This window comes from Raphanus sativus, unplaced genomic scaffold (assembly GCF_000801105.2).
Source record: "Raphanus sativus cultivar WK10039 unplaced genomic scaffold, ASM80110v3 Scaffold0097, whole genome shotgun sequence".
In the NCBI taxonomy this organism is placed as follows: Eukaryota; Viridiplantae; Streptophyta; class Magnoliopsida; order Brassicales; family Brassicaceae; genus Raphanus; species Raphanus sativus.
In genome coordinates this window covers 44555-67752 of record NW_026615418.1, presented here as the reverse complement: position 1 = coordinate 67752, position 23198 = coordinate 44555, and the positions used below count along the sequence as shown (strand labels likewise).

Sequence of the window (23198 nt, the reverse complement as noted above, 5' to 3'; positions counted from 1 at the left end):
ATCAAATGAAAACAACTACATCACCATTCTCCAGGTGCACACATTTTCTGCACGGTCTCTTAGTAATTAATCTTTGGTTGTTACATATATATAACTCATCTCACAATATTTACTTGTTATTATACTATATCAGCCCACACAAAGACATGAAGATGTCATGGCACAAGGCCCAAAGAAAAACATGATGATGCTACAGATTGCTACATGGACGAATTAGGAGGCATGATAGTGTACGCTCCTCTCGACATGGCTTCAATGAGCCTTGCTGCCTCAGGTGAAGTCGACCCTATGAATATTGCAATCCTTGCTTCTGGTTTCACCATCTCAAACGATGGCCGGCGATCCATGGGGGCTGCGGAGGGTGGAACTATACTCACGGTGGTTTTCAGATCCTTGTCTCTGCTGAAGACAATAGGACAAGAGAGGTGAATGAGCAGTCAGTGGGCATGGTTAGTGGTTTGATCAGCTCCACTGCTCGAAACATCAAGCTCTTGCTCAATTGTCCTCTTGAGTGAGAATATAGTACTATGGAAGATTCTCAATTCTGTCTTCTTTTTGTCTGAGATGTTTTATTTATGTTGGATTTGAAGGATTTCTATTGGTTATGATGATTTTTAGAGGACATGTTTTAATTTTTAATTTTGGACCTTTTTGTTTGTTATAATGATTTATCCCATAACTAGGACCGGCCCGCCCTACGGGCGGGATGAAAATTAACAAAAACAATTTAAATAGTTTGAGTAAATATTTAATATAAATTTTTATTAGTTAAAAATTTAATTTTGTACATGTTATCGTATTTGAAGACTAAATAAACCATGTTATCTGAAAATTAGTTATAATTTATTTTTTCTTTAATTTTTATTATTCAAAATAAATATTACTTGTTATTTTTCAAAATATGATTTTTTTTTTGTTAAAATGTTAAGATGAATTTCTTTTGTTAAGTAATCTATGTTTTAATTTTATATTAATAATTGGATGCAGCATTACATCATTTTTTTATGATTTTTCTGAAGTTGGATGACCATGAAAAAACCTGTGAGATTCTTCTTTCTTTTCATTTTTGTTAGTAGAAAAGATACAAACTTGTAAATAAATTCACATATTGTTCCTTTAGTTTTATATATTTAGGTGGGTTATCTCATGTTTTTACTAAATTTTGTTTTCACAGTAGATTATTGTTAAAAAATTTGTTTGAGTTATAATTAATTATAAAATTATTTTTGTAATATTAGTTTTTTAATTAATATATTTGACCCAGATAGTAAATATACACATGTATTTTAAAATACACAATTATATTATTGTCGTGTGATGTATGCACAGGATGTATGTAGTTATACTATTGTGGAAAGCTATCTTCACCTTCTTATCGAGTAAAGAATGATATTTGCCAAAGAAATAGAACCTAAGTTCAAATGATTTTGTAATCTCTTTTGATGGCGAAGAGCTTGATAGTGTTAAGAGACCGTAACTTGTTTACTTGCATTAGAAGGTAATGTTTATATGATTATTGTTTAATTATGATTCCTTATTTGTAACAGAATCAGCTGTCTGTGCTTTTAGTTATGATGTGTGTGGTTAGACAGTCCCGGTCCCATTAGTGCACATAATTGTAATATTATAGATGAAACATAGTATAAGCTTATAGGATTGTACTATTGACTTCTAATAGCAATTAGGGAATGATTAGTGAGAGATTTACTAACTGATCTACTTGCTGCCCTGCTTTTCTGTTGTTCCATTTGTTCGAAAGCCCAAACGCAAATCATATTTCTCTTATGTGGTTCTTAACTTTTATAACCTTTACTATAAAGGTAGATTCATAACTTTTTGAATAGCCCCTTACCGGGACAAAGATACGTCACGTGGTAGCAAATGCAGCTTGGCCAATGTCGGGATAGGTCTTGAGGTCAAGCTCACAGTCGAGACAGTAAAGCAGGAGTATTCTGGTGTATAAAGAAAGCAAACCATATATAAACAGTATTGATAGTCTCAACCATCCTCCTCCTTTGTTTTTGGTCTTGACAATTTTGTTCATGTACGTTTCCATGTGCTATATCAATAGATTTGAATGCTATTTTGTAATTTTCAAGACCCATACACACATGTCAGGATATGAAAGAATCTAAACAAAGAAGCATATTCTAATACACACCATAGATCCTTGTACAGTGGTACTCACGATCAAACAACAGAGAAAAGGTTGACAACTTTTCATAATGATTTGCTCTCACATATTACTTCCATCATCAAGCCAATAATCTTTTAGACTTTGGTAAGTAAAAAAGTCACCATTTAGAAAAGCTTGTCTGTATGAGCTATTGCGGGACATTGGAATCTCATGAGAGATCATGGTGGGTTTCTCGTCCTTCCGCATTGAACCTCATCTCCAAGGATCAGGAGAGAGCAAGCCGTGAGAGTTAGGTCTGTGTTTGGAGCAGTATGGGCTACTCTTTAGCTTCCTCTGTTTCTTTTTAGAGCACACCCATTCTTGACCAATGACTAATCAACCTGAAGAGTTTATTAACATCACTATGATAAGTATTATACACTATGCAATCTTTTTCCTCCCAAGGTTAATAAATCTTACCCATCCCGATGGATCCAAAACCAAGAAAAACGGCCACAGATCGAGCGAGAATTTTGTTGAGGTCTTTGATATGGAAGGGTCGATTCTGTTTTACAACTTTTGTTGTGTCACGGATCACAACCCGCCCGTCTACCAACTGTGATCAAAATAACAAAATTCATTACGCAACATAACCAACTTGGATAGTTGATGATTCAGTACTCCACCAGGAAATTCACAGTTATTCATCATAAACATTCCCCACCTAACATGAGAAAGCTTTATGTTATAAAGAAAATTATTATGTGAAATGATTTAGATGATACTGAACTTACGAAAAAGTTTGCTAGACTTAAAAACAATAAAGAAGAGATTTGATACCTTTCCGTTTAGTTCTAATAAAGCTTTCACAGCTTCTTCTTTAGAAGAGAATGTGACATAAGCAAACCCTTGCCTTCATTTGACATCATCCATTACACCATCCACTGAAGTGACCAAAAATTAGAAGAAGACAAAAGAGATGTGTTAATGCAGCTGCGTCTAAAAATCCTGAACTAAAACTGGTGTTGAGATTTAAGGGACTGACCTGCAAGTACTCGGCCATATTGAGAAAATGCTAGGGTTAATGTCTCTTCTGTACTCGAGAAAGATAAGCCTGCAACAAACTGAGCATTCAATTTTAGTGTCAGTAGAATCACTGAAACTCATATAAGAAGATTGCTCATGAGATCTGTCCTAAGACAAAAGACGATGCTTTTACATAAGCGGCAATTTCACATATACAGACGCAGACAGAACCAAATCAAAATAGCATATCTTAAACACATAAAATCACCGAAACTCATAAGAAGAAAAGATGCTTTTACATCTGAAAGTTCAGAACTTGAAGATTGATCAAACTTCAAATCAGAGAGAAGGATAGATGAGTTAGCCATTAAACTGAAAAAGAAATTTATCTTGTTATAAGGAAGTGTGAGGATGATGTGCAGGGGATGAAAGCTGACCTTTTATAGGTGGAGATCCACCGTCTCTAAAAGAGATAAGAAGCATGCATCCCGTAACGTTTCAGAGGAGATGAATCGCAGATGAACCGACACGAACGGAGCTCGACCCAGAGATTCCTAAAGAAGATTTGTCTCTCACAACCTTCCAAAAACACCATTGTCGGTTGACCTAATCGGCTCGAATCTTAGAAATCATTTGGTCGCCAATGTTGAGGAAGACGAAGGTCAATGTCAGCTTAGTTTTTGTTTATTTTATGAGCCCAAATAACAAAATACCAATCCCACGAAATCACACTCGTAATAACCCATTAATAACGCTAACGAAAAGTAATAAAACGCGATTCCTTTTTAATTTAGATACATGGTTAAGGTATTCAGTCGAAGCCCAACACGTTTGAGTTTTAATGAAACGCAAAATTTCAACCGAGACTACCACGTGTTGCGATTTCCTTGCAGTATTTGATGACATGGCACTCTAAGAAGAGAGTTACCTTCTGCTTTATATATTAGATTATCTTTGTTTAATCTGAGTATACTGGAGATCGAGACCCAAACTAATCTTCAAATGAAGGTGCAGTCCATTGATGGATCTTTTTTTCCGAATTTTCAAATGGACCGAAAATTTAGTATATATTTGTGTGACCACAAATCAGGGTAATCTGAGTGTCAACAGATTCAAATTCAGATTCTTTAAAAACCCAGAATTCGTGGTTAATAATCCTGTAGTTTGAAAGAAAATGATTGATTGGAATGATATTTCATTGCTCAACAAATAAACTCGATAACAACAACATGATCTCGTTTATAAAATGTTTGAAATTAGAAAATAGATAAAATGGTGAAATTTATAACAACAACACATAATGATGATCTCGTTTATAAAATCTAACACAGTTTTGTCTGAACGAATTTTACAGTCAGTCAAACAAAAAGGGTGAAATTATTGTAGGAAACAAAATTGAAAGTTGAGTATATGTAGAACTAAACAAGCAAAACAAAAACATATAAACTGAACATGAAATGTTTTAGAAAATAAAATAAAATAACTGACGGTACAATAAAACACTAAACCGGACAAACATGAAGAGTGCCACGTGTAGATTTCCAATTGGTGAGTAGAAGAACATTTATATATATGAGGTAACAACCAATCACGCATCGTCGTCACCTTCGGCACCACTACTCCTTTTCAAACTCCATTCCTCTACAATCTTTAAGCTCTAATCGATAATCGACAATGGCAGCAGCCACCACCGAGAATCTCCCCCAGCTCAAATCCGCCGTCGATGGCCTTACCGAGATGAGGTTAGCCTTCTGATTTTGATTTTGATCTTTATCTGATTATTTTCGACTGAATCTGTTTTGTTGTTGTTTCAGTGAGAATGAGAAGAGCGGATTCATCAACCTCGTCTCACGCTACCTCAGGTTCGTATATTTCTCTTTCGATCAGTTCGTTATAAGTTGATTGTGATGATCAAACTGTAGTTCGTATCTGGATATAGATTCTGTGTTGTTGTTGTTGTTGTTGTTGACGTAATCGTTAGGCTAATTAGTATATATGTCACTGATTGTATATTGATTTTGAAGCGGCGAGGCACAGCACATTGAGTGGAGTAAGATCCAAACACCCACTGATGAAACCGTTGTTCCTTACGAGAAAATGGCTCCCGTCTCCCAAGGTATATATATACCATTCATCTTCAATGCATATCTGCTTGTAGCGTTCTGTGATAGTAAGACGATGTTTATGTTTTACATGTGATGGTAGATGTTTCCGAGACCAAGAATCTGTTGGACAAACTTGTTGTCTTGAAGCTTAATGGAGGTCTCGGGACAACAATGGGATGCACTGGCCCTAAGTAAGCCCTTCTTTGAGATTTCAAATTCGAAGTGATATGAAACTTTGTTTTGTCTCTTTATTACTCTGGTGGATATTCTCTGATTTATTCACAAGATTTAGGATGTGAAGAAATGATATCTTGTTTTTTTTTTCTTTCTGTGCAGGTCGGTTATCGAAGTTCGTGATGGTTTGACGTTTCTTGATCTTATTGTTATCCAGATTGAGGTTTGCCATTTTCTTAATCACTCTGCTCTAGGACCTCCTTGATGTTTACTTACTGTATCCAATGTATTGCTTACGCACAGAATCTCAACAACAAGTATGGCTGCAAGGTCCCGTTGGTTCTCATGAACTCATTTAATACACATGATGACACTCAAAAGGTACTTCTGTTGTAGTATGGATCACATTTTTTCACTTATGAAGTTTTTTTTTTTTGGCTGACTGTTGTCATCGTATTTTAGATTGTGGAAAAGTACACCAACTCAAATGTTGACATTCACACTTTCAACCAGGTTAGTGGTGTGGATTCATATATCTAATTAGCAAATGATTTTTTTTTTGTTTTCTGTATGAAAAAAAACTGACATCGGGTCTGCTACTAATGAAGTTTACTTGGATTTTCTAGAGCAAATATCCCCGTGTTGTCGCAGATGAGTTTGTGCCATGGCCCAGCAAGGGAAAGACAGACAAGGATGGCTGGTATGATTTTATTTTGTTATACTGTTCAAACCACACAGTAATCTTATTATGCAAGTTAGAACAGTTTAATCTGCCTACGTGATGAAGTATCATAATAACTGATAACTGAAATTATAATGCCTTGTACTATCTGAGACTAGTCCATGACTGCAGAGAACAAGAACTTGTGATTTTTTTTCTTTCTAATAGGTTATTCTGTATTCTATTATCTTTGTGAAGGTATCCTCCCGGTCATGGTGATGTATTCCCATCCCTCATGAACAGTGGAAAGCTCGATGCTTTCTTATCACAGGTTCATTCTTTGATGCAGTCGAGTAATGTTTTTTTAAAACATTTAAGATGTTCATATTTACTGATTTTTTTTTGTTTTCTGGGCCTCACAGGGTAAAGAGTATGTGTTCGTTGCCAATTCAGACAACTTGGGTGCCATCGTTGACTTAAGTATGTCTTATTTGTAGTTTGTTCGTTCTTGTTTACACATAGTTAGTGTCAAAATTTTACATGAAATCCCATACGAACGTACTGCTTGCCCCGTACTTGGTATAATTGCTGCAGCAATCTTGAAGCACTTGATCCAGAACAAGAATGAATATTGTATGGAGGTTACACCCAAAACCTTAGCTGATGTTAAAGGAGGAACTCTCATTTCTTATGAAGGAAAAGTTCAGGTAACTCTTAACTGTCATATCTTGTTTCGAATGTACCTTTTCTTATTCATGATTCATCGGTTCTTACCTGCTATTGACTGTCTTGGGATTCTGTAGATGCAATTTTTACTGCAAACTAAAGAACTTATATTGATCTGTATGTCTATCGGTTTCATAATATATCATATTCCACAAACCTCTTTGCATCTGACGATTTTCTTACTGCTACAATTTCATTGTGCTATTGGATAACATTGTTTTCTTCTTGTCTGTCTCAGCTATTGGAGATTGCTCAGGTTCCTGATGAACATGTAAGTCTGCACATCTTTTTGTTTACCTCCCTGTTACAGCTTGAATCTGTTCTTGAATATTCACTAGAGGCGTGGGAAAAGTGGGAAAGAGCTTAGTTTATAGAATAATTTAGTAAAGGCTCTTGAAAACGCTTTCTCCCTCTCCATAAAATTGTTCTTATTAAGTGGAAACTGTACACTCTTTATGTGCCTTCTTCCTGCTTACTTTCACTTGTATGACCTGTTTAGAAAATCTACTGCACTCATGTTTTGATCCTTGTATAGGTCAATGAGTTCAAGTCAATAGAGAAGTTCAAGATATTCAACACAAACAACTTGTAAGTAGATCATGTTTCTAGATACTCTAGAAGATATATAAAGTTGTTTGTAGACTTTAAATCTGTAAGTTTACAGATGGGTTAACTTGAAGGCCATTAAAAAGCTTGTGGAAGCTGATGCACTTAAAATGGAGATCATCCCTAACCCAAAGGTGCATGCCCTTGTAAATTTTGTTGGCATGAAGATTTACACAGATATGATTCACGTAATCCTTTTTTTTTTTTTTGCAATTTCCATGAGTGTAACTGAGAAAAGACTGATAATTTTATTCAGGAAGTCGATGGAGTGAAAGTTCTTCAACTTGAAACTGCAGCTGGTGCTGCAATAAGGGTAATATGCATGTCCTAGTCACACAATTTACAATATAAAGTTCAAACTTTAATCTTCTTCTAACTTATTTTGGTTGTCTGCTTCTCTGTCTCGAAACAGTTCTTTGACAATGCCATTGGTGTTAATGTACCTCGCTCTCGTTTCTTGCCAGTGAAGGCAACTTCAGACTTGCTGCTCGTCCAGGTAAACACCAAATTCTAAAGCGAAAACAGAGTAAGAGAGACATTTTGAGTAATGATTAGAGTTTTCAATCGTCCACAGTGATCTCTACACCCTCGTCGATGGCTTCGTCACCAGAAACAGTGCTAGAACTAACCCCTCGAACCCATCGATTGAATTGGGACCCGAGTTCAAGAAGGTAAAGGAAACTAAAAAAAAACACGCCACAAGTCATGTTTGTTTCTCTAAAGTCTCTAAACATTAATTTGCCTCATATCTTTGTAAACAGGTGTCTAATTTCCTGAGTCGGTTTAAGTCAATCCCTAGTATAGTCGAACTAGACAGCCTTAAGGTGTCTGGTGATGTCTCGTTTGGTTCTTCAGTTGTTCTCAAGGTATGCATAACTATACTTGTAAAAACTTGTCTAAAATCTTTAGATATTTCTTTAATTATTTTTTCAAAAAGAATCTAATATATTAGTTTCCTTAATTTGTTGTTTGATATTCCTTTTTGGTTATTGAAGGGCAAGGCGACTGTGACTGCAAAATCCGGGGTAAAACTGCAAGTCCCCGACGGGACTGTGGTCGAGAACAAGGTAATCTAACGAGTTTATGTTCTGGTGGTGTTTAATCCGGTTTTGTGCTTGGTTTTTTATTGTTTGGTTTATTGGATATAGGGAACCGAAAGGTTTGGTATGATGTTATGGTTTGATATTGGTTCAGCTAAATCGATAAAGACTAAAATGTGACTTGTGTTATTTGTAGGACATCAATGGTCCCGAGGACCTCTGAATAAGAAGACACATTCAGAGTCTTCTTCCCTTTCTCATGGAAGACACATAGTGATACTGATACTCCATTCGTTAATGAAAAATAATAATTGATTTTGCTTTCTTTAATTTCTCCGCAAGTACAATCAAGTTTGGGTATGTTCTGGTTCTTTCTTTCCACAATCATTTTGTTCTCTTTGATAACCGATTATTTTATTTACATAATTATGGTTTTGATTCAGTACTTATACAAGCTTATTACATTTGAGTCTACCACTCTTACACATTGGTCCCGTCGAGTTTGTTATAACGCTAAAACCACTATAATGACAACATAAAAACATCTTTACTATAGTGTCTTTTATTATTATAGTTAGAAAATAATATATTAAAATCTAAAGCAATAATTTACGGGAGTTACACAATTTTTAATGGCAACAAAAATGCAAAAAGACAAACAAATTCATTGGTAATGTAGAATACGTTACAAAGCTTCCCCTTTTTATATTTATATATTTAGTACCAAATTATGATTTTGTTGAAATATCTGATTAATTTTGGAGTGAACAAACCTTAATAACAAAGAGTTTTTCACAAACATTTTTGAACAGATCAGCTAATGTTTTCGATTTTCTATGTGTAAAATTTAGAGAATCTCCGATGTACATTTCTATTTTTTTTTCCTAAAATAGAGAACCTGTTTATAAAGGTGGGTGGATCCAATGTATGCTTTTATAATATTTTTTTTTAAATAAGGAATTGCATTTTTATTTTCTATTTTAGGGAATGAAAATAGCATTTCTCTATATTTTCTCTAAAAATAGAGTAATTATATTATAAAGTATACATTGAAGCAAATCTACATCTATAATAAAGTTTTTTTTTAGAAAAAAATATAAAAATCTGTTAGATATGGTCTCAAGAATGATAATCTTTTTTCTTTTAGTGGCTATTTTATTAATTCAAAATCTGTTTATAAATTGTATTAGTTTAATATTTGATATAATATTTTAATTTATGCAGTATAAATGAGGGGAGCTACACAATTGATGATAGAAGTAAAAAAGATAAACCAAATTTAATAATATTAAGAAGACAAAAAAAATGTTACATTGAATATGTAACAAAAAGTAGAAATATTACTCTTATATAAGAGATGTTTAAGCCAGCGTTTCCATTACTTCACAACATTATCTACATCTCCTAAACCATCAAGTTTGTTTTCTCTACTATTATTCGTTCGGATCATTAGACATATTCCTAAATTTCATCGAAAGACGATAGTCTCACAACATTATTTGTATATGTATTCTTCTAGGTCTAATGATGTTTCTTCTACTTGCGATCGCGGGATTAATAAGCTATTATGTATACAAGTCCATAAAACCGCCACCACCAATTCCACTACCGGAAAACGTTACCAAGAAATCTTCAAGAATCAAGCTTAGTGATGGCAGACATATAGCCTACAGAGAATTAGGGTTTCCAAAGGACGAAGCTAAAAACAAAATAATAATCATCCATGGATATGCAAATTCCAAAGAAGTCAATTTATACACCACACAGGTATAACGTTATGATTAAATGATTGTATAGGGGTAACTTATAATTCATCTTAATCATTTAATGATTGTTTTAGTTTCAAAAAGAAAATTTAATGATTGTTTTGTAATGATATATTTGAACCTACAACGTTTTTGCGGCTTCTTCAGGAAATGATCGACGAATTCAAGATATATTTTTTGTTCTTCGATAGAGCTGGTCATGGAGAAAGTGATCCTAATCCATCAAGAACGCTGAAAACAGATACATACGATATCGAAGAACTTGCTGACAAATTGCAACTTGGTCCAAAGTTTCATGTTCTGGGCATGTCACTTGGAGCTTACCCAGTTTACGGTTGCCTCAAATACATTCCTCATAGGTAATCTATATCTATCTATTGAATTATCTCTTAAGAAAATTATTAAGAAATTGAAAGATTATTTAAGAATTGTGTTACTTCTCATTGGTTATCAATACTTCAAGGCTTATAGATAAACATTTTACATCAGATGTGGGTTATCCATTTATAACTAGATTTTTCTGTTTAACAATTTACAACTTTAAATACGCAATGTTTTTTCTCTATATACAGGCTAAGTGGAGCTTCATTGGTGGTTCCATTAATAAACTTTTGGTGGAGACGTATTCCTCAAAACTTGTTGAATGCAGCAATCGAGAAATTACCATTTGCGTTTCAAATGATACTCCGAGTCGCACACTATTGTCCATGGTTGCTATATTGGTGGATGACTCAGAAATGGTTTCCAAATAATCGAGATCCCAAGAAAATTTGGACTGAACGCGATATAGAACTTTCGAAAATATATTATAAAAAATCGTACATGGTATGTGTATATATAGACTGATTCAAATAGTCGTGTAGTTTTCAATATTTTTAGATTCATTCTGATGATATGTTAAGTATATATATGTTAAACATATACTCATGAAAGCTAATATATGTATAACTTATATAGGACGCTGTTATACGACAAGGTGAATATGTGAGCTGCTACCAAGACATCATCGCCGGTTATGGAAATTGGGAGTTTGATCCAACCGAACTGAGCAACCCATTCTCGGATACTAACAAAGGATCAGTCCATATGTGGTGTGCACTCGATGACAAACAAATTTTGCGAGACGTTCTAGTCTATATATGTGATAAGCTGCCATGGATAAAGTTCCATGAGGTCCCTCATGTTGGACACTGGATTATCCATGAGAAGCATCATTTCGAAGCCATCATCAAAGCCGCTTGTACTGAATGAAATTGGAAAATGAAGAAAGAAAACTCTATCAAATTTATATGGGATGCTTAAATTTTAACAAAATATATATGTTTATATAAGTTTAATAAAAATATTATGTACATGACAATATTAATATATAAATATGGTATGCTAATGTCAGATGCAGCTATTTACATTATTTCGATGAACTTATATTTTTGTGCATGAAAACGCGTCTTTCTTTTATTAGTTAAGAGGTGCCATAAAAAGATGATCTAAACACATAACAATAACGTTTTTTGCATGTTCCATTTACATCAAATACAAAATAAAACAGATAGCTGCTTAAGCGATGAAACTGGAAAACCCTCTCTAAAGTTTCTTTCTAACTCTTTCTCACCGTTGATTCGCGTTTTCCACTAATGGCGTATTCTCACTAGCCACCATTAGTCGGGTTTGTGTTTTTCTTTAGTTTTTTTTATAGTTTGCATTTTTTTTTTTTGGTTTAAGTAATATATTGGTTTTAAATTAATGAAATCATTCAGAAAAAGACAACGTGCTCATTTTTATTTAATATGATATAGAAATAAAATATGCTTTTTTTCTCCAAATTAAAAAGCATATTTTTCTCCAAAAGACAACTTTTTTTGGATTCCAAATTAATTAGTTTTTAGTACACAAAAATAACCGGGAGTTACACAATTCATAATAACAGCAAAAGATGCAAAAAGACAATAAAATTCATTGGTAATTGTAAATCAAGTATTTGATGAATATTTTCGTGTGTCATTAGAACAGAGGCAGAACGTCCTCATATATACTTACAAGATTTGCCGATAAGGCTCAAAACAACTAACCAAGATTATCTCTAAATAACCGAAGTTATCTCTAAGTATATTACATGTTTATCTATATAGTTAGATATGTACTATTCTAGATAAACATTATCTCACAACACTCCCCCTCAAGTGGGAGCATGCGGATTACAAATGCCCAACTTGGACATAAGATTCCTAAACTGAAACTTCCCCAACGCCTTTGTTAAAACATCTGCAAGCATCTCCTTTGTGCCAATGTAAGCTGCTGTGATAACTCCTGCTTTAAGTGCATCTCTGACCCGATGACAATCGATCTCTACGTGTTTCGTCCGTTCATGAAACACCGGGTTAGAGGCAATATACAAAGCTGACTTACTGTCACAAAACAAACGAGCTGGAGTTCTTGGACGAAAACCCAAGTCAGTAAGAAGCTGTCTCAGCCAAGTAACCTCTCGAGTAGCAATGGACATTGCTCGATATTCTGCTTCGGCTGAAGAATGAGACACGACATTCTGCTTCTTCGTTTTCCAAGACACCGGCGAGCCTCCGATCATGGCTACATACGCAGTAAGAGATCGCCGCGTCAAAGGACATGCTGCCCAATCAGCATCACAGTAGATGGACAACTGCAGGTCTGAATCTGACTTGAGCAAAATACCCTGTCCAGCCGATCCTTTGAGAAACCTGACCACCCTTAATGCTGCTTCAAACTGTTTCTCTCTCGGCTTCTTCATAAATTGCGTCAAAATGTGTACTGAATAAGAAATGTCTGGTCTGGTATTTGACAAATAAATAAGCCGTCCAACCAGCCTTCGATACCTAGCCGGATCAGTCATAAACGAACTCTTATCAGACGCCAAGTGATGGTTCTGCTCCATTGGCGTGTCAGCTGGTTTCGAACCAAGAAGTCCGGTTTCCTTCACTATATCCAATGCATACTTCCTCTGAGTCAACACGAACCCTTCACTACTTCGAGCAATCTCGATCCCAAGGAAGTACCGTAGCTTTCCCAAATCTTTCATTCGAAACCGATCACCAAGATACTGCTTAAACCTCTGTATTTCTTCACCATTGTTACCACAAATAATAATGTCATCGACATAAATGACTACTCTTATCTCCACTCCATTACGAGAATAAACAAACAAAGAGTAGTCTGAATATGACTGTGTGAAACCTGCTCTCGTAAGTGCCGTCGTAAGCTTCTCAAACCAACACCGCGGAGCCTGTTTCAGTCCGTAGAGAGACTTATGTAATCTGCAAACCTTCTTGGGATCAGAACTCTCAACACCCTGCGGAAGCTTGATGTACACTTCTTCACGAAGATCGCCGTGTAAGAAGGCATTTTGCACATCCATTTGATGCACCTCCCAATTGTTTGCAGCCACTAATTTCAGAAGACTACGTATCGTTGTCATTTTCGCCACTGGCGCAAAGGTTTCATCATAATCACAACCTTCCTTTTGACGATTTCCAAGTACCACCAACCTTGACTTGAACCTTTCTATTGTTCCGTCAGCATTATACTTGATTTTAAACACCCACATAGTTCCCAAAGCCACACGACCTGGTGGTAAGTCAACCACACTCCAAGTATCAGCAACCTCAAGTGCAGTTATCTCCTTATACACCGACTTAGTCCAACGCTCATCTTGCATTGCTTCTCGAAAGCTTTTCGGCTCACTCTCTGCACACACTGAAGCAAGAAATGCCCTATGTTCTGCAGAAAAACGTTCATCGGAGATATACTCAGTGAGAGGGTGAAGTGTATTACCTGGAACCGGGTCGAAGAAGACGCTGTAGGAGAGAACGTGGGGGGTAACACTTTTGTTGCAAACTGTATTGTAGGTAACATAATCAGCTAACTTCACAGATTCTTTCTTAGTTCGCTGTCCTCTTCCTAGCTCTTCGTTCTTATCAACCGCGGAGCTTGAACCCACTGTCTCAACTGTCTCCGATGGCACAACTTCACTAGCCACAACAGGTGTATCTGAAACCGCTCCTACTTCTTTAGATGAATCGATTACAGGAACCGTGATCCCCACGTCATGTACGCTAAGTTCCTGCTGTGGTTTCTCAGGTCCAATTTCTATTATTGCAGGGTCAGTGATCACGCCACTACTCCCCCTGTTTCCCTCAACTGGAGCTTCAGTTGTTGTCAGCTCATCATCAAGCATCTCAGTGACTCTTGGAACTGCTGTCTTCTCACATTTTTCGTCAGAGAATGGAAACTCTGTTTCTCGAAAAATTACATCTCTGGATACAAAGAACTCTTTTGTATCTAGATCATACAACCTCCAACCCTTCTTCCCATAAGGATATCCAACAAATACACACCTCCTGCTGCGAGAAGCAAACTTGTTTTTATCTCTCAGCTGCTTATGCGCAAAGCACAACGACCCAAACACCTTGAGTTCTGAGTAAGACGGAGGCGTTTTTAGTAGCAACTCTCTTGGACACTTCCCGTTTAACACCCTTGTAGGAGTAAGATTAATCAAATGAGCCGCAGTTAGCACTGCCTCTCCCCAAAACTTAACTGACATGCCTGCCTGAAACAACAGTGACCGAGCAACATTCAGTAAGTGTCGGTGCTTTCTTTCTACTCTCCCGTTCTGTTGCGGCGTCCCCACGCAAGAGGTCTGATGTATGATTCCTTTGGACTTGAAAAACTTGGTTAAGCAAGTAAATTCAGTCCCATTGTCGCTTCTAATTGTTTTCACCATCTTGCCGAACTGAGTTGCAGCAAACGCAATGAACTCTTGTACAACCCGCTTCACTTCAGACTTTTCAAGAAGTAAAAACGTCCAAACTGATCGTGAATAATCATCTAGTACTGTTAAGAAATAAGAAGCTCCAATAGATGATTTAACACGATACGGCCCCCATACATCTAGGTGAATTAACTCAAAACACTCAGTACTTTTATTATAACTTGCAGGAAACTGCTCCCTAGTTTGTTTAGCCTGGAAACATACTTCACAAGCCAGAGAACTTTCTGAAACACCAACACCAGATAACACAGAAAACGAAGATAAAACCGAAAATGCAGGATGTCCCAACCGCCTATGCCACAGAGCCGCATCTTCTACCTTCACAGCTTTGTTCACACGAGCAGCTTTGACATCCGTAAAGTAGTATACCCCACCACGTTCTTCACCTGCTCCAATCAGCGTCCTCGAACACCGGTCCTGTAAAATACACAAAGTGTCAGTGAAGAACGCAAAGCAATTTGACTGTCTCAGCAGCTTCGACACTGAGATCAAGGTACAGTTTAAATCTGGTACGTATAGAACATCATATAACGCAATACGATCCGAAAGAGGCAATACGCCAACTTTCACAGAGACTGTAGTACTTCCGTCAGCAAAACCGATTTTACACGGTGACGTGTCTCTGAGATTAATAAGGAGATTTATGTCTCCTGTCATATGATGTGATGCCCCAGTATCAAGGATCACATCTCCCATGTTCTTACCAGACATCTTGTCAGAAGTAGAAGGCTTCTCGTTCAGAATCTGAGTAATCGCACGCCATTGCTCAGGTGTGAGGTCACTTGCAGAACGCTCACTTGGATTTGCATTCGTCGCGTAGGCTGTATTTGACTGGCCTCTTCCTCGTGAAAGACCGCCACGTCCTCCTCCTCTACTAGCCCCGCGAGTTCCTCTGCCTCCTCTCTCTGTGAACCACTCGGGATATCCGACAAGTTGCCAACAGTTACTCTTATCATGACCACTTCTCCCACAATGTGAACAGTTTCTGTCTCTTCCTCTGTTCTGCGGAAACTGAGACGCTGACTCATCACGCGAGCCACCCCGTCCTGTCTCTCCGCCACTTCCGTCTCGTCTAGTTGCAAAACCAACTGCTTCCTGTTGTTGTTCACGACTCTTAGCAGAATTCAGTCGATCTTCCTCTCGAACAACCTTGTTGTATACCTTACCAAGGTCAGGCAGAACATCAGCCTCGATAATAGCTGTGACAATATGACCAAACCTTGATTCATCAAGTCCCATTACGAACTGATGAACTCTTTCATCCTCTCTCTCCTTTTCGTATAAGACTGCTGCATCACACGTACAAGCCGGAGGTGGCCTGTAGGTCTGCAACTCCTCCCACATCTTAGCCAATCTTCCATAGTAATCAATCACCGCATCACCGTTTTGTCTGCAGGAAGCCAACTTCGACATCAACTGATGTATTCTTACCTTGTTTCCAACTGAAAACCTCTCCTTGAGATTTTCCCACAACTTATGTGCGTCCGTGATGAACGTCACAGTAGATCTCACGCGTGGTTCGATCGATGTTCTCAACCATCCTACAATCATGGAGTTCACAGTCAACCAGCTCTCCAAATCTGTGTGCCCTTCTGATGGTTTCTGCAAAGAACCATCGATGAAACCAGCCTTTCTCTTAGCTTGGAGTGCGTTCATCATCTCCGTTGCCCATTCATTATAGTTTTCACCCTTCAGTTGCACCGAAGTAATAAGCGCTCCTGGATTATCCGATGAGAATAACGAATAAGGAGAGTTTCTGCCTTTATCACCGGACACGCCGGCCACTATAGTCTTATCGTCGCCCATAACTTGCGAAATACGTAAGAACTAGAAGAAAATTTGAAAAACGATTGATAGATGGATCTATCGCTCTGATACCATGTAAATCAAGTATTTGATGAATATTTTCGTGTGTCATTAGAACAGAGGCAGAACGTCCTCATATATACTTACAAGATTTGCCGATAAGGCTCAAAACAACTAACCAAGATTATCTCTAAATAACCGAAGTTATCTCTAAGTATATTACATGTTTATCTATATAGTTAGATATGTACTATTCTAGATAAACATTATCTCACAACAGTAATGTAAAATACGTTACAAAGCTTTTTGTTTCGATTAGTACCAAATTAAGATTCCTTTTTAAAATATATTAATAACTTTGGGGTGAACAAACCTTTTAACAAATAATTTCCTACAAACATCTTTGAACAAATCAATCAATATTCTTCATTTCTTATATATGTACAATTTAGAAGGATATTTTCTTCTTCTATTTAGTAACTGTTTTATTAATTCAAACTAGATTTTGATTTGTACATCTTATTTTCATATAGATAAAATATTGATGTTTATATTCCAAAAGTTTATGATTAAATTCTAAATATTTTGGTGTTATTCTAAATTTATTTGACAAAGATAAACGTGTTGAGATGTGAGATTGTGAAAATATAGTATTTTGTAGCTTTAGTTGAAGGTATATATATAGTTTTATTGTAGGTTTTGCGAATATATAGTTCTATCTAAATAAATTTTAATTTATTAGATTCATTATTTTATGATTTTCTTCTAGAAGATACTCTAAATAAAAAGAACCACATATAAATAAATAACGTTTTTATTTTAATAGATAAAATATTTAATTTTTATATTTGAAACGAAGTCTATTTAAAATATTTATGATAATTAGAATTTTAATTTAAAATTTTTTGAAAATAAATTTAATGCCAAATTAATTCTTTTGTTAGATTTTATTTTTTAGATATTCATTTATATTTCAAATAAAAAGATAAAGATATAGAAGATATTATAATTAAATTATGTAAAATTTGATAAATTTATTAAGGAATGGTACAAATGGAAAAAAAATCACACATGCAATTAAGTTACAGCATTTATTTTAATAGTATATATTTATTTATTAATTTATTAATGCAATATAAGTGAGGGAAGTTACACTAATGGTGATAAATGTAAAAGGATAACCAATTTTTTTAAGGATAACTAAATTTAATAATAGTAGAATGCAAAAGAAGTTACAAAGACATGTGTAACAAACAGAAAATAATATACGATATATATCTCTTATTTAAGAGATGTTCGAGCCAAGTTTTACTTCACATTATAACTACATCTCCTAAATCATCAGGTTGGTTTTCTCTCCTATTAATTGTTCGAGTGATTAGATATATTCCCTAAGTTTCATCGAAAGAGGATGGCCACTTGTTATATTTTGAGGTACTCTCACAACATTATTTGGATATGTATTGTCTGTAGGCCTAATGATGTTGCTTCTACTTGCGGTTGTGGGGTTAGTAAGCTATTATATCTACAAGTCGATAAAACCGCCACCACCGATTCCATTGCCGGAAAACGTTTCCAAGATATCTCCAAGAATCAAACTTAGTGATGGCAGACATATAGCATACAAAGAATTAGGGTTTCCAAAGGATGAAGCCGAAAACAAAATAATAGTCGTCCATGGATATTCAAATTCCAAAAACGTCGATTTATACACCACACAGGTAAAAACGTTATGATTAAATGATTATATTGGGGGTAATTAATTCATTTTCAACATTTAATGATTGTCTTGTAAATCTATGCTTGAACTTACAATGTTCCGTCGTTTCTTCAGGAAATGATTGATGAATTCAAGATATACTTTTTATTCTTCGATAGAGCTGGTTATGGAGAAAGCGATCCTAATCCATCAAGAACGCTAAAAACAGATACATATGATATCGAAGAACTTGCTGACAAATTGCAACTTGGTCCAAAGTTCCATGTTTTGGGCATGTCACTTGGAGCTTACCCAGTTTACGGCTGTCTCAAATACATTCCTCATAGGTAATAAACAGTTATAGAATATCAAGAAATTTAAAGATTATTTGAGAATTGTGTTACTTCCCATGTGGGTTATCAAAACTATAACGCTTTTACAATTTAAAAAAACTATAGCGTTATAGATGATACAAATTTACATGAAATACACGTGGTTTATCCATTGTAATAAGATTTCGGTTTAATTAGTTACAAAGTCATAATAATAATAATAATAATAATAAAATAATAATAATAATAATAATAATAATTTAGTAGTTTCCATTAGTGCTGTTGTTTTGTCACTATACGGATTCAAATTTATATAATTTGGAACTTATTTGAAAAAGGTTTTAAAGTTAGACTAATGTGTGTGTGTGTGTGTGTGTTTTTTTTTTTTTAATTGTGTGTGTGTTTTATTTATATTCATAGACTAAATGGAGCTTCCTTGGCGGTTCCATTAATAAATTTTTGGTGGAGACGTATTCCTCAAAGCTTGTTGAATGCAGCAATCAAGAAATTACCATTTGAGTTTCAAATGACACTTCGAGTCGCACACTACTGTCCATGGTTGTTATATTGGTGGATGACTCAGAAATGGTTTCCAAGTAACCGGGATCCCAAGAAAACTTTGACTGAACGCGACATAGAACTTTCGGAAACACATTCAAAACAATCATACAAGGTAGGTGTATACAGTATATATAGACTGATTCAAATAGTAGTGTAGTTGTAACTTGTAAGATGATTCTACAATATTGCGTAGGTTTATGCTGATTATGTTTAAGTTTATGGTTAAAAATATACTCATGAAAGGTTTTAATATGTATAACTTATATAGGACGCTGCTTTACGACAAGGTGAACATGTGAGCAGCCAACGAGACATCATTGCGGGTTATGGAAATTGGGAGTTTGATCCAACTGAACTAAGCAACCCGTTCTCGGATACTAACAAAGGATCAGTCCATATGTGGTGTGCGCTCGAGGACAAACAAATATTGCGAGATGTTCTAGTCTATATATGTGATAAGTTGCCATGGATAAAGTTCCATGAGGTCCCTCATGCTGGACACTGGTTTATTTATGAGAAGAAGAATTTCGAAGCCATCATCAAAGCTGCTTGTACTGAATGAGAAATGGAGAATGAAGAAAGAAACTCTATCAAATTTATATGGTATGATTAAGTTTGAGAAAAATATGTGTGTGTTCAAAAACAAAAATTATGTGTATATAAGTTTAAGAAAAATATTATGTATGTGTCAATATTTGTATATAAATCTGGTATTTAAGGTCAGATGCATCTATTTAAATTATTTCGATGAAATTAGAATTATTTATGCATAAAAATTAGAATTAAGTTAGTAAAACTTCATATGCTGCCTAAATCATTGGAATTACACTATGAAATCTTTATTCTTGAGAAAAACGGAGACAACAAAGGTTCCAAACCTCTTTGACCATCATCTTATGTCAATACATGATACAACTATACATTTAAACAAGATTTACATATTTATGGAGTTTTTTTTTAAAAAAAATTGTGAGTTCACCCCTACGGAAATATAAAATTTTCGTTAATTTCTCTAATACTGAAGTTTATACTCATTAAAGTTGTTTAAAATTTTCTGACTACATTATAAATTTGTATTAATCTATTACAAAACCTCTTTGAACATTATCCTATGTCAGTGTCAGTTTTCAGTAATTGCTCCATATACTAAAGTTTATACTCTTTACTTTTGTTTAAAAAATTTCAAACCACATTCTACATTTGAATTAACGTATTCTAAACTATCTTTCATGGTATATAGGATTCATTCTAATTTTTTTAAAATTTAGTTTAGTAAAATTTCATATACTGCCAAGATCAGTGGAATTATCATTATAAAATCTTCATTATCTTGAGAAATAGAGACTACAAAGGTTCTAAAATCTTTGACCATTATTTTATGTCAGTGTTCGATGAAACTATACACTAAAACCAGATTTTCATATTTTTGATTTTTTTTTTTCAAAATCCGTGGATTATCCCCTTCAAAACATTAAGTTTTTGGTAAATACTCTATATACTGAAGATTATACTCTTCATTTTAGTTAAAAAATTTCAAACCACATTCTACATTTGAATTAATGTATTATAAACTATATTTCATGGTATATAGGAATCATTCTAATTTTTTAGTATTTTGTTTGGTAAAATTTCATATACTGCCTAGTTCAATGGAATTTTCATTATAAAATCTTCATTATCTAAAGAAACGGAGACTACAAAGGTCATAAACTCTTTGACCATCATCTTATGTTAGTGATCGATGAAACTATACACTAAAACAAGATTTTGATATTTTTGAATTTTTTTTTCAAAATCCGTGGGATAACCCATTCAAAAATATTGAGTTTTCGGTAAATGCTTTATGTACAGAAGTTTATACTCGTCACTTTAGTTTAAAATTTTCAAACCACATTCTACATCTGAATTAATGTATTCTAAATTATCTTTCATGGTATATAGGAATCATTCTTACTTTTTAAAATTTAGTTTACTAAAATTTCAAATATTGCATAGATTAGTGGAATTAAGCACTCTAAAATCTTCATTATCTAGAAAAACGGAGACAACATGGGTTAAACTCTTTGACCATCATCTTATGTTAGTGCTCGATGAAAATATATAATAAAATCAGTTTTTCATAGTTTTGAAAATTTTCCAAAATCCGTGGGTTAGCCCCTTCAAAAATATTAAGTTTTTGGTAAATGATCTATATACTGAAGTTTATACTCTTCATTTTAGTTTAAAATTTTCAAATAACATTCTACATTTGAATTAATGTATTCTAAACTATCTTTCATGGTATATAGCAATCATTCTGATTTTTTAATATTTAGTTTACTTAAATTTCATATACTACCTAGATTAATGAAATTAGTATTTTAAAATCTTCATTATCTAGAGAAACGGAGACAACAGAGGTTCTAAACTCTTTGACCATCATCTTATGTTAGTGGTCGATGAAAATATACACTAAAATTAGATTTTCATATTTTTTAAATTTATTCCAATCCTTGGGTTAACCCACTTCTAAAGTAATAAGTTTTCGGTAAATGCTCAATATAATGAAGTTTATACTCTTCACTTTAGTTTAAAAATGTAAAACCACATTCTACATTTGAATTAATGTATTCTAAACTATTTTCATGGTATATGGAATCATTTTTTTTAATATTTAGTTACTAAAATTTTATGTATTGCCTAGATTAGTGGAATTAGCATTTTAAAATTTCATTATCTAGAAAAACGGAGACAACAGAGTTTCTAAACTCTTTGACCATCATCTTATGTTAGCGCTCGATAAAAATATACACTAAAACCAGATTTTCATACTTTTGAAATTTTTTCAAAAACTGTGGGTTAACCCCTTCTAAAATAATGAGTTTTCGGTAAATGATCTATATACTAAGTTTATACTCTTTACTTAAAAAAAAAATAATTTCAAACCACATTCTACATTTGAATTAACGTATTCTAAACTATCTTTCATGGTATATAGGATTCATTCTAATTTTTTAATATTTAGTTTAGTAAAATTTCATATACTGCCAAGATTAGTGGAATTAACATTATAAATCTTCATTATCTAGAGAAACGGGGACTACAAAGGTTCTAAACTCTTTGACCATCATCTTATGTCAGTGTTCGATGAAACTTTACATAAAACCAGATTTTAATATTTGAATATTTTTTTAAAATACGTGGGTAACCCCTTTAAAAATATTAAGTTTTTAGTAAATGTTCTATATACTGAAGTTTATACTCTTCATTTTAGTTTAAAATTTTCAAACCACATTCTACATTTGAATTAATGTATTCTAAACTATCTTTCATGGTATATAGGAATCATTCTAATTTTTTAATATTTAGTTTACTTAAATTTCATATATTGCCTAGATTAGTGAAAATAGCATTATAAATCTTCATTAGCTAGAGAAACGGAGACAACAGAGGTTCTAAACTCTTTGACTTTCATCTTATGTTTGTGCTCGATGAAAATATACACTAAAACCAGATTATCATATTTTTGAAATTTTTCCAAAATCTTTGGGTTAACCCATTCTAAAATAATGAGTTTATGGTAAATTCTCAATATACTGAAGTATATACTCTTCACTTTAGTTTGAAATTTTAAAACCACATTCTACATTTGAATTAATTTATTCTAAACTTTCTTTCATGGTATATAGGAATCATTCTAAATTTTTAATATTTAGTTTACTAAAATTTCATATACTGCTTATATTAGTGGAATTAGCATTTTAAAATCTTCATTATCTAGAGAAACAGAGACAAAAGAG

The 23198-nt window shown here is 34.2% G+C and overlaps 3 protein-coding genes and 1 long non-coding RNA gene across 7 annotated transcripts; 3 read left to right on the top strand and 1 right to left on the bottom strand.

The window, feature by feature from the left end:
* Window positions 1-2068: 2068 nt before the first annotated feature.
* On the bottom strand, window positions 2069-3866 carry LOC130501099 (uncharacterized). 2 transcript variants are annotated; one of them, XR_008939504.1, is made up of 5 exons: window positions 3580-3866; window positions 3162-3240; window positions 2957-3060; window positions 2597-2840; window positions 2069-2517 (listed from the first exon to the last, which is right to left on the bottom strand). It is a non-coding gene; the product is annotated as an uncharacterized LOC130501099 (long non-coding RNA). The 2 variants fall into 2 exon arrangements; XR_008939502.1 differs by having other exon boundaries at window positions 2597-2732; window positions 3580-3859.
* Window positions 3867-4749: 883 nt separating this feature from the next.
* LOC130494379 (UTP--glucose-1-phosphate uridylyltransferase 2-like) lies at window positions 4750-8901 on the top strand. 3 transcript variants are annotated; one of them, XM_018581141.2, is made up of 20 exons: window positions 4750-4884; window positions 4957-5004; window positions 5167-5258; window positions 5348-5438; window positions 5584-5644; window positions 5725-5802; window positions 5884-5934; window positions 6048-6121; window positions 6341-6413; window positions 6505-6562; window positions 6677-6789; window positions 7047-7079; window positions 7344-7396; window positions 7473-7548; window positions 7671-7727; window positions 7827-7910; window positions 7972-8085; window positions 8176-8280; window positions 8410-8481; window positions 8651-8901. In XM_018581141.2, exons 1-20 carry the CDS (start codon window positions 4817-4819, stop codon window positions 8675-8677), a joined length of 1428 nt encoding a protein of 475 aa, XP_018436643.1. In that variant the 5' UTR covers window positions 4750-4816; the 3' UTR covers window positions 8678-8901. The 3 variants fall into 3 exon arrangements, 1 of the variants encoding a protein (XP_018436643.1); XR_001942769.2 differs by lacking the exon at window positions 8651-8901 and having other exon boundaries at window positions 7970-8085; XR_008939501.1 differs by lacking the exons at window positions 5725-5802; window positions 8651-8901 and having other exon boundaries at window positions 7970-8085.
* Window positions 8902-9978: 1077 nt separating this feature from the next.
* Window positions 9979-11471, top strand: LOC108811181 (uncharacterized). Its single transcript, XM_018583220.1, has 4 exons — window positions 9979-10221; window positions 10368-10579; window positions 10793-11045; window positions 11178-11471. The coding sequence occupies exons 1-4, from the start codon at window positions 9979-9981 to the stop codon at window positions 11469-11471; spliced, it is 1002 nt and encodes a 333-aa protein (XP_018438722.1).
* Window positions 11472-18160: 6689 nt separating this feature from the next.
* On the top strand, window positions 18161-20142 carry LOC108811176 (uncharacterized). The gene is made up of 4 exons (XM_018583215.2): window positions 18161-18548; window positions 18662-18873; window positions 19279-19531; window positions 19688-20142. Exons 1-4 carry the CDS (start codon window positions 18306-18308, stop codon window positions 19979-19981), a joined length of 1002 nt encoding a protein of 333 aa, XP_018438717.2. The 5' UTR covers window positions 18161-18305; the 3' UTR covers window positions 19982-20142.
* Window positions 20143-23198: the final 3056 nt, after the last annotated feature.

Excerpts from the sequence above, each read along its gene's own strand:
- LOC108811176 (XM_018583215.2), top strand. The coding sequence starts at position 18,306 with ATGATGTTGCTTCTACTTGCGGTTGTGGGGTTAGTAAGCTATTATATC. Across the intron at positions 18,549-18,661 it reads TCGATTTATACACCACACAG|GAAATGATTGATGAATTCAA; the intron begins GTAAAAACGTTA and ends TCGTTTCTTCAG. Across the intron at positions 18,874-19,278 it reads CTCAAATACATTCCTCATAG|ACTAAATGGAGCTTCCTTGG; the intron begins GTAATAAACAGT and ends TTATATTCATAG.
- LOC130494379 (XM_018581141.2), top strand. The coding sequence starts at position 4,817 with ATGGCAGCAGCCACCACCGAGAATCTCCCCCAGCTCAAATCCGCCGTC. Across the intron at positions 6,790-7,046 it reads CTTATGAAGGAAAAGTTCAG|CTATTGGAGATTGCTCAGGT; the intron begins GTAACTCTTAAC and ends TGTCTGTCTCAG. Across the intron at positions 7,080-7,343 it reads CTCAGGTTCCTGATGAACAT|GTCAATGAGTTCAAGTCAAT; the intron begins GTAAGTCTGCAC and ends ATCCTTGTATAG.
- LOC108811181 (XM_018583220.1), top strand. The coding sequence starts at position 9,979 with ATGATGTTTCTTCTACTTGCGATCGCGGGATTAATAAGCTATTATGTA. Across the intron at positions 10,222-10,367 it reads TCAATTTATACACCACACAG|GAAATGATCGACGAATTCAA; the intron begins GTATAACGTTAT and ends CGGCTTCTTCAG. Across the intron at positions 11,046-11,177 it reads ATTATAAAAAATCGTACATG|GACGCTGTTATACGACAAGG; the intron begins GTATGTGTATAT and ends TAACTTATATAG.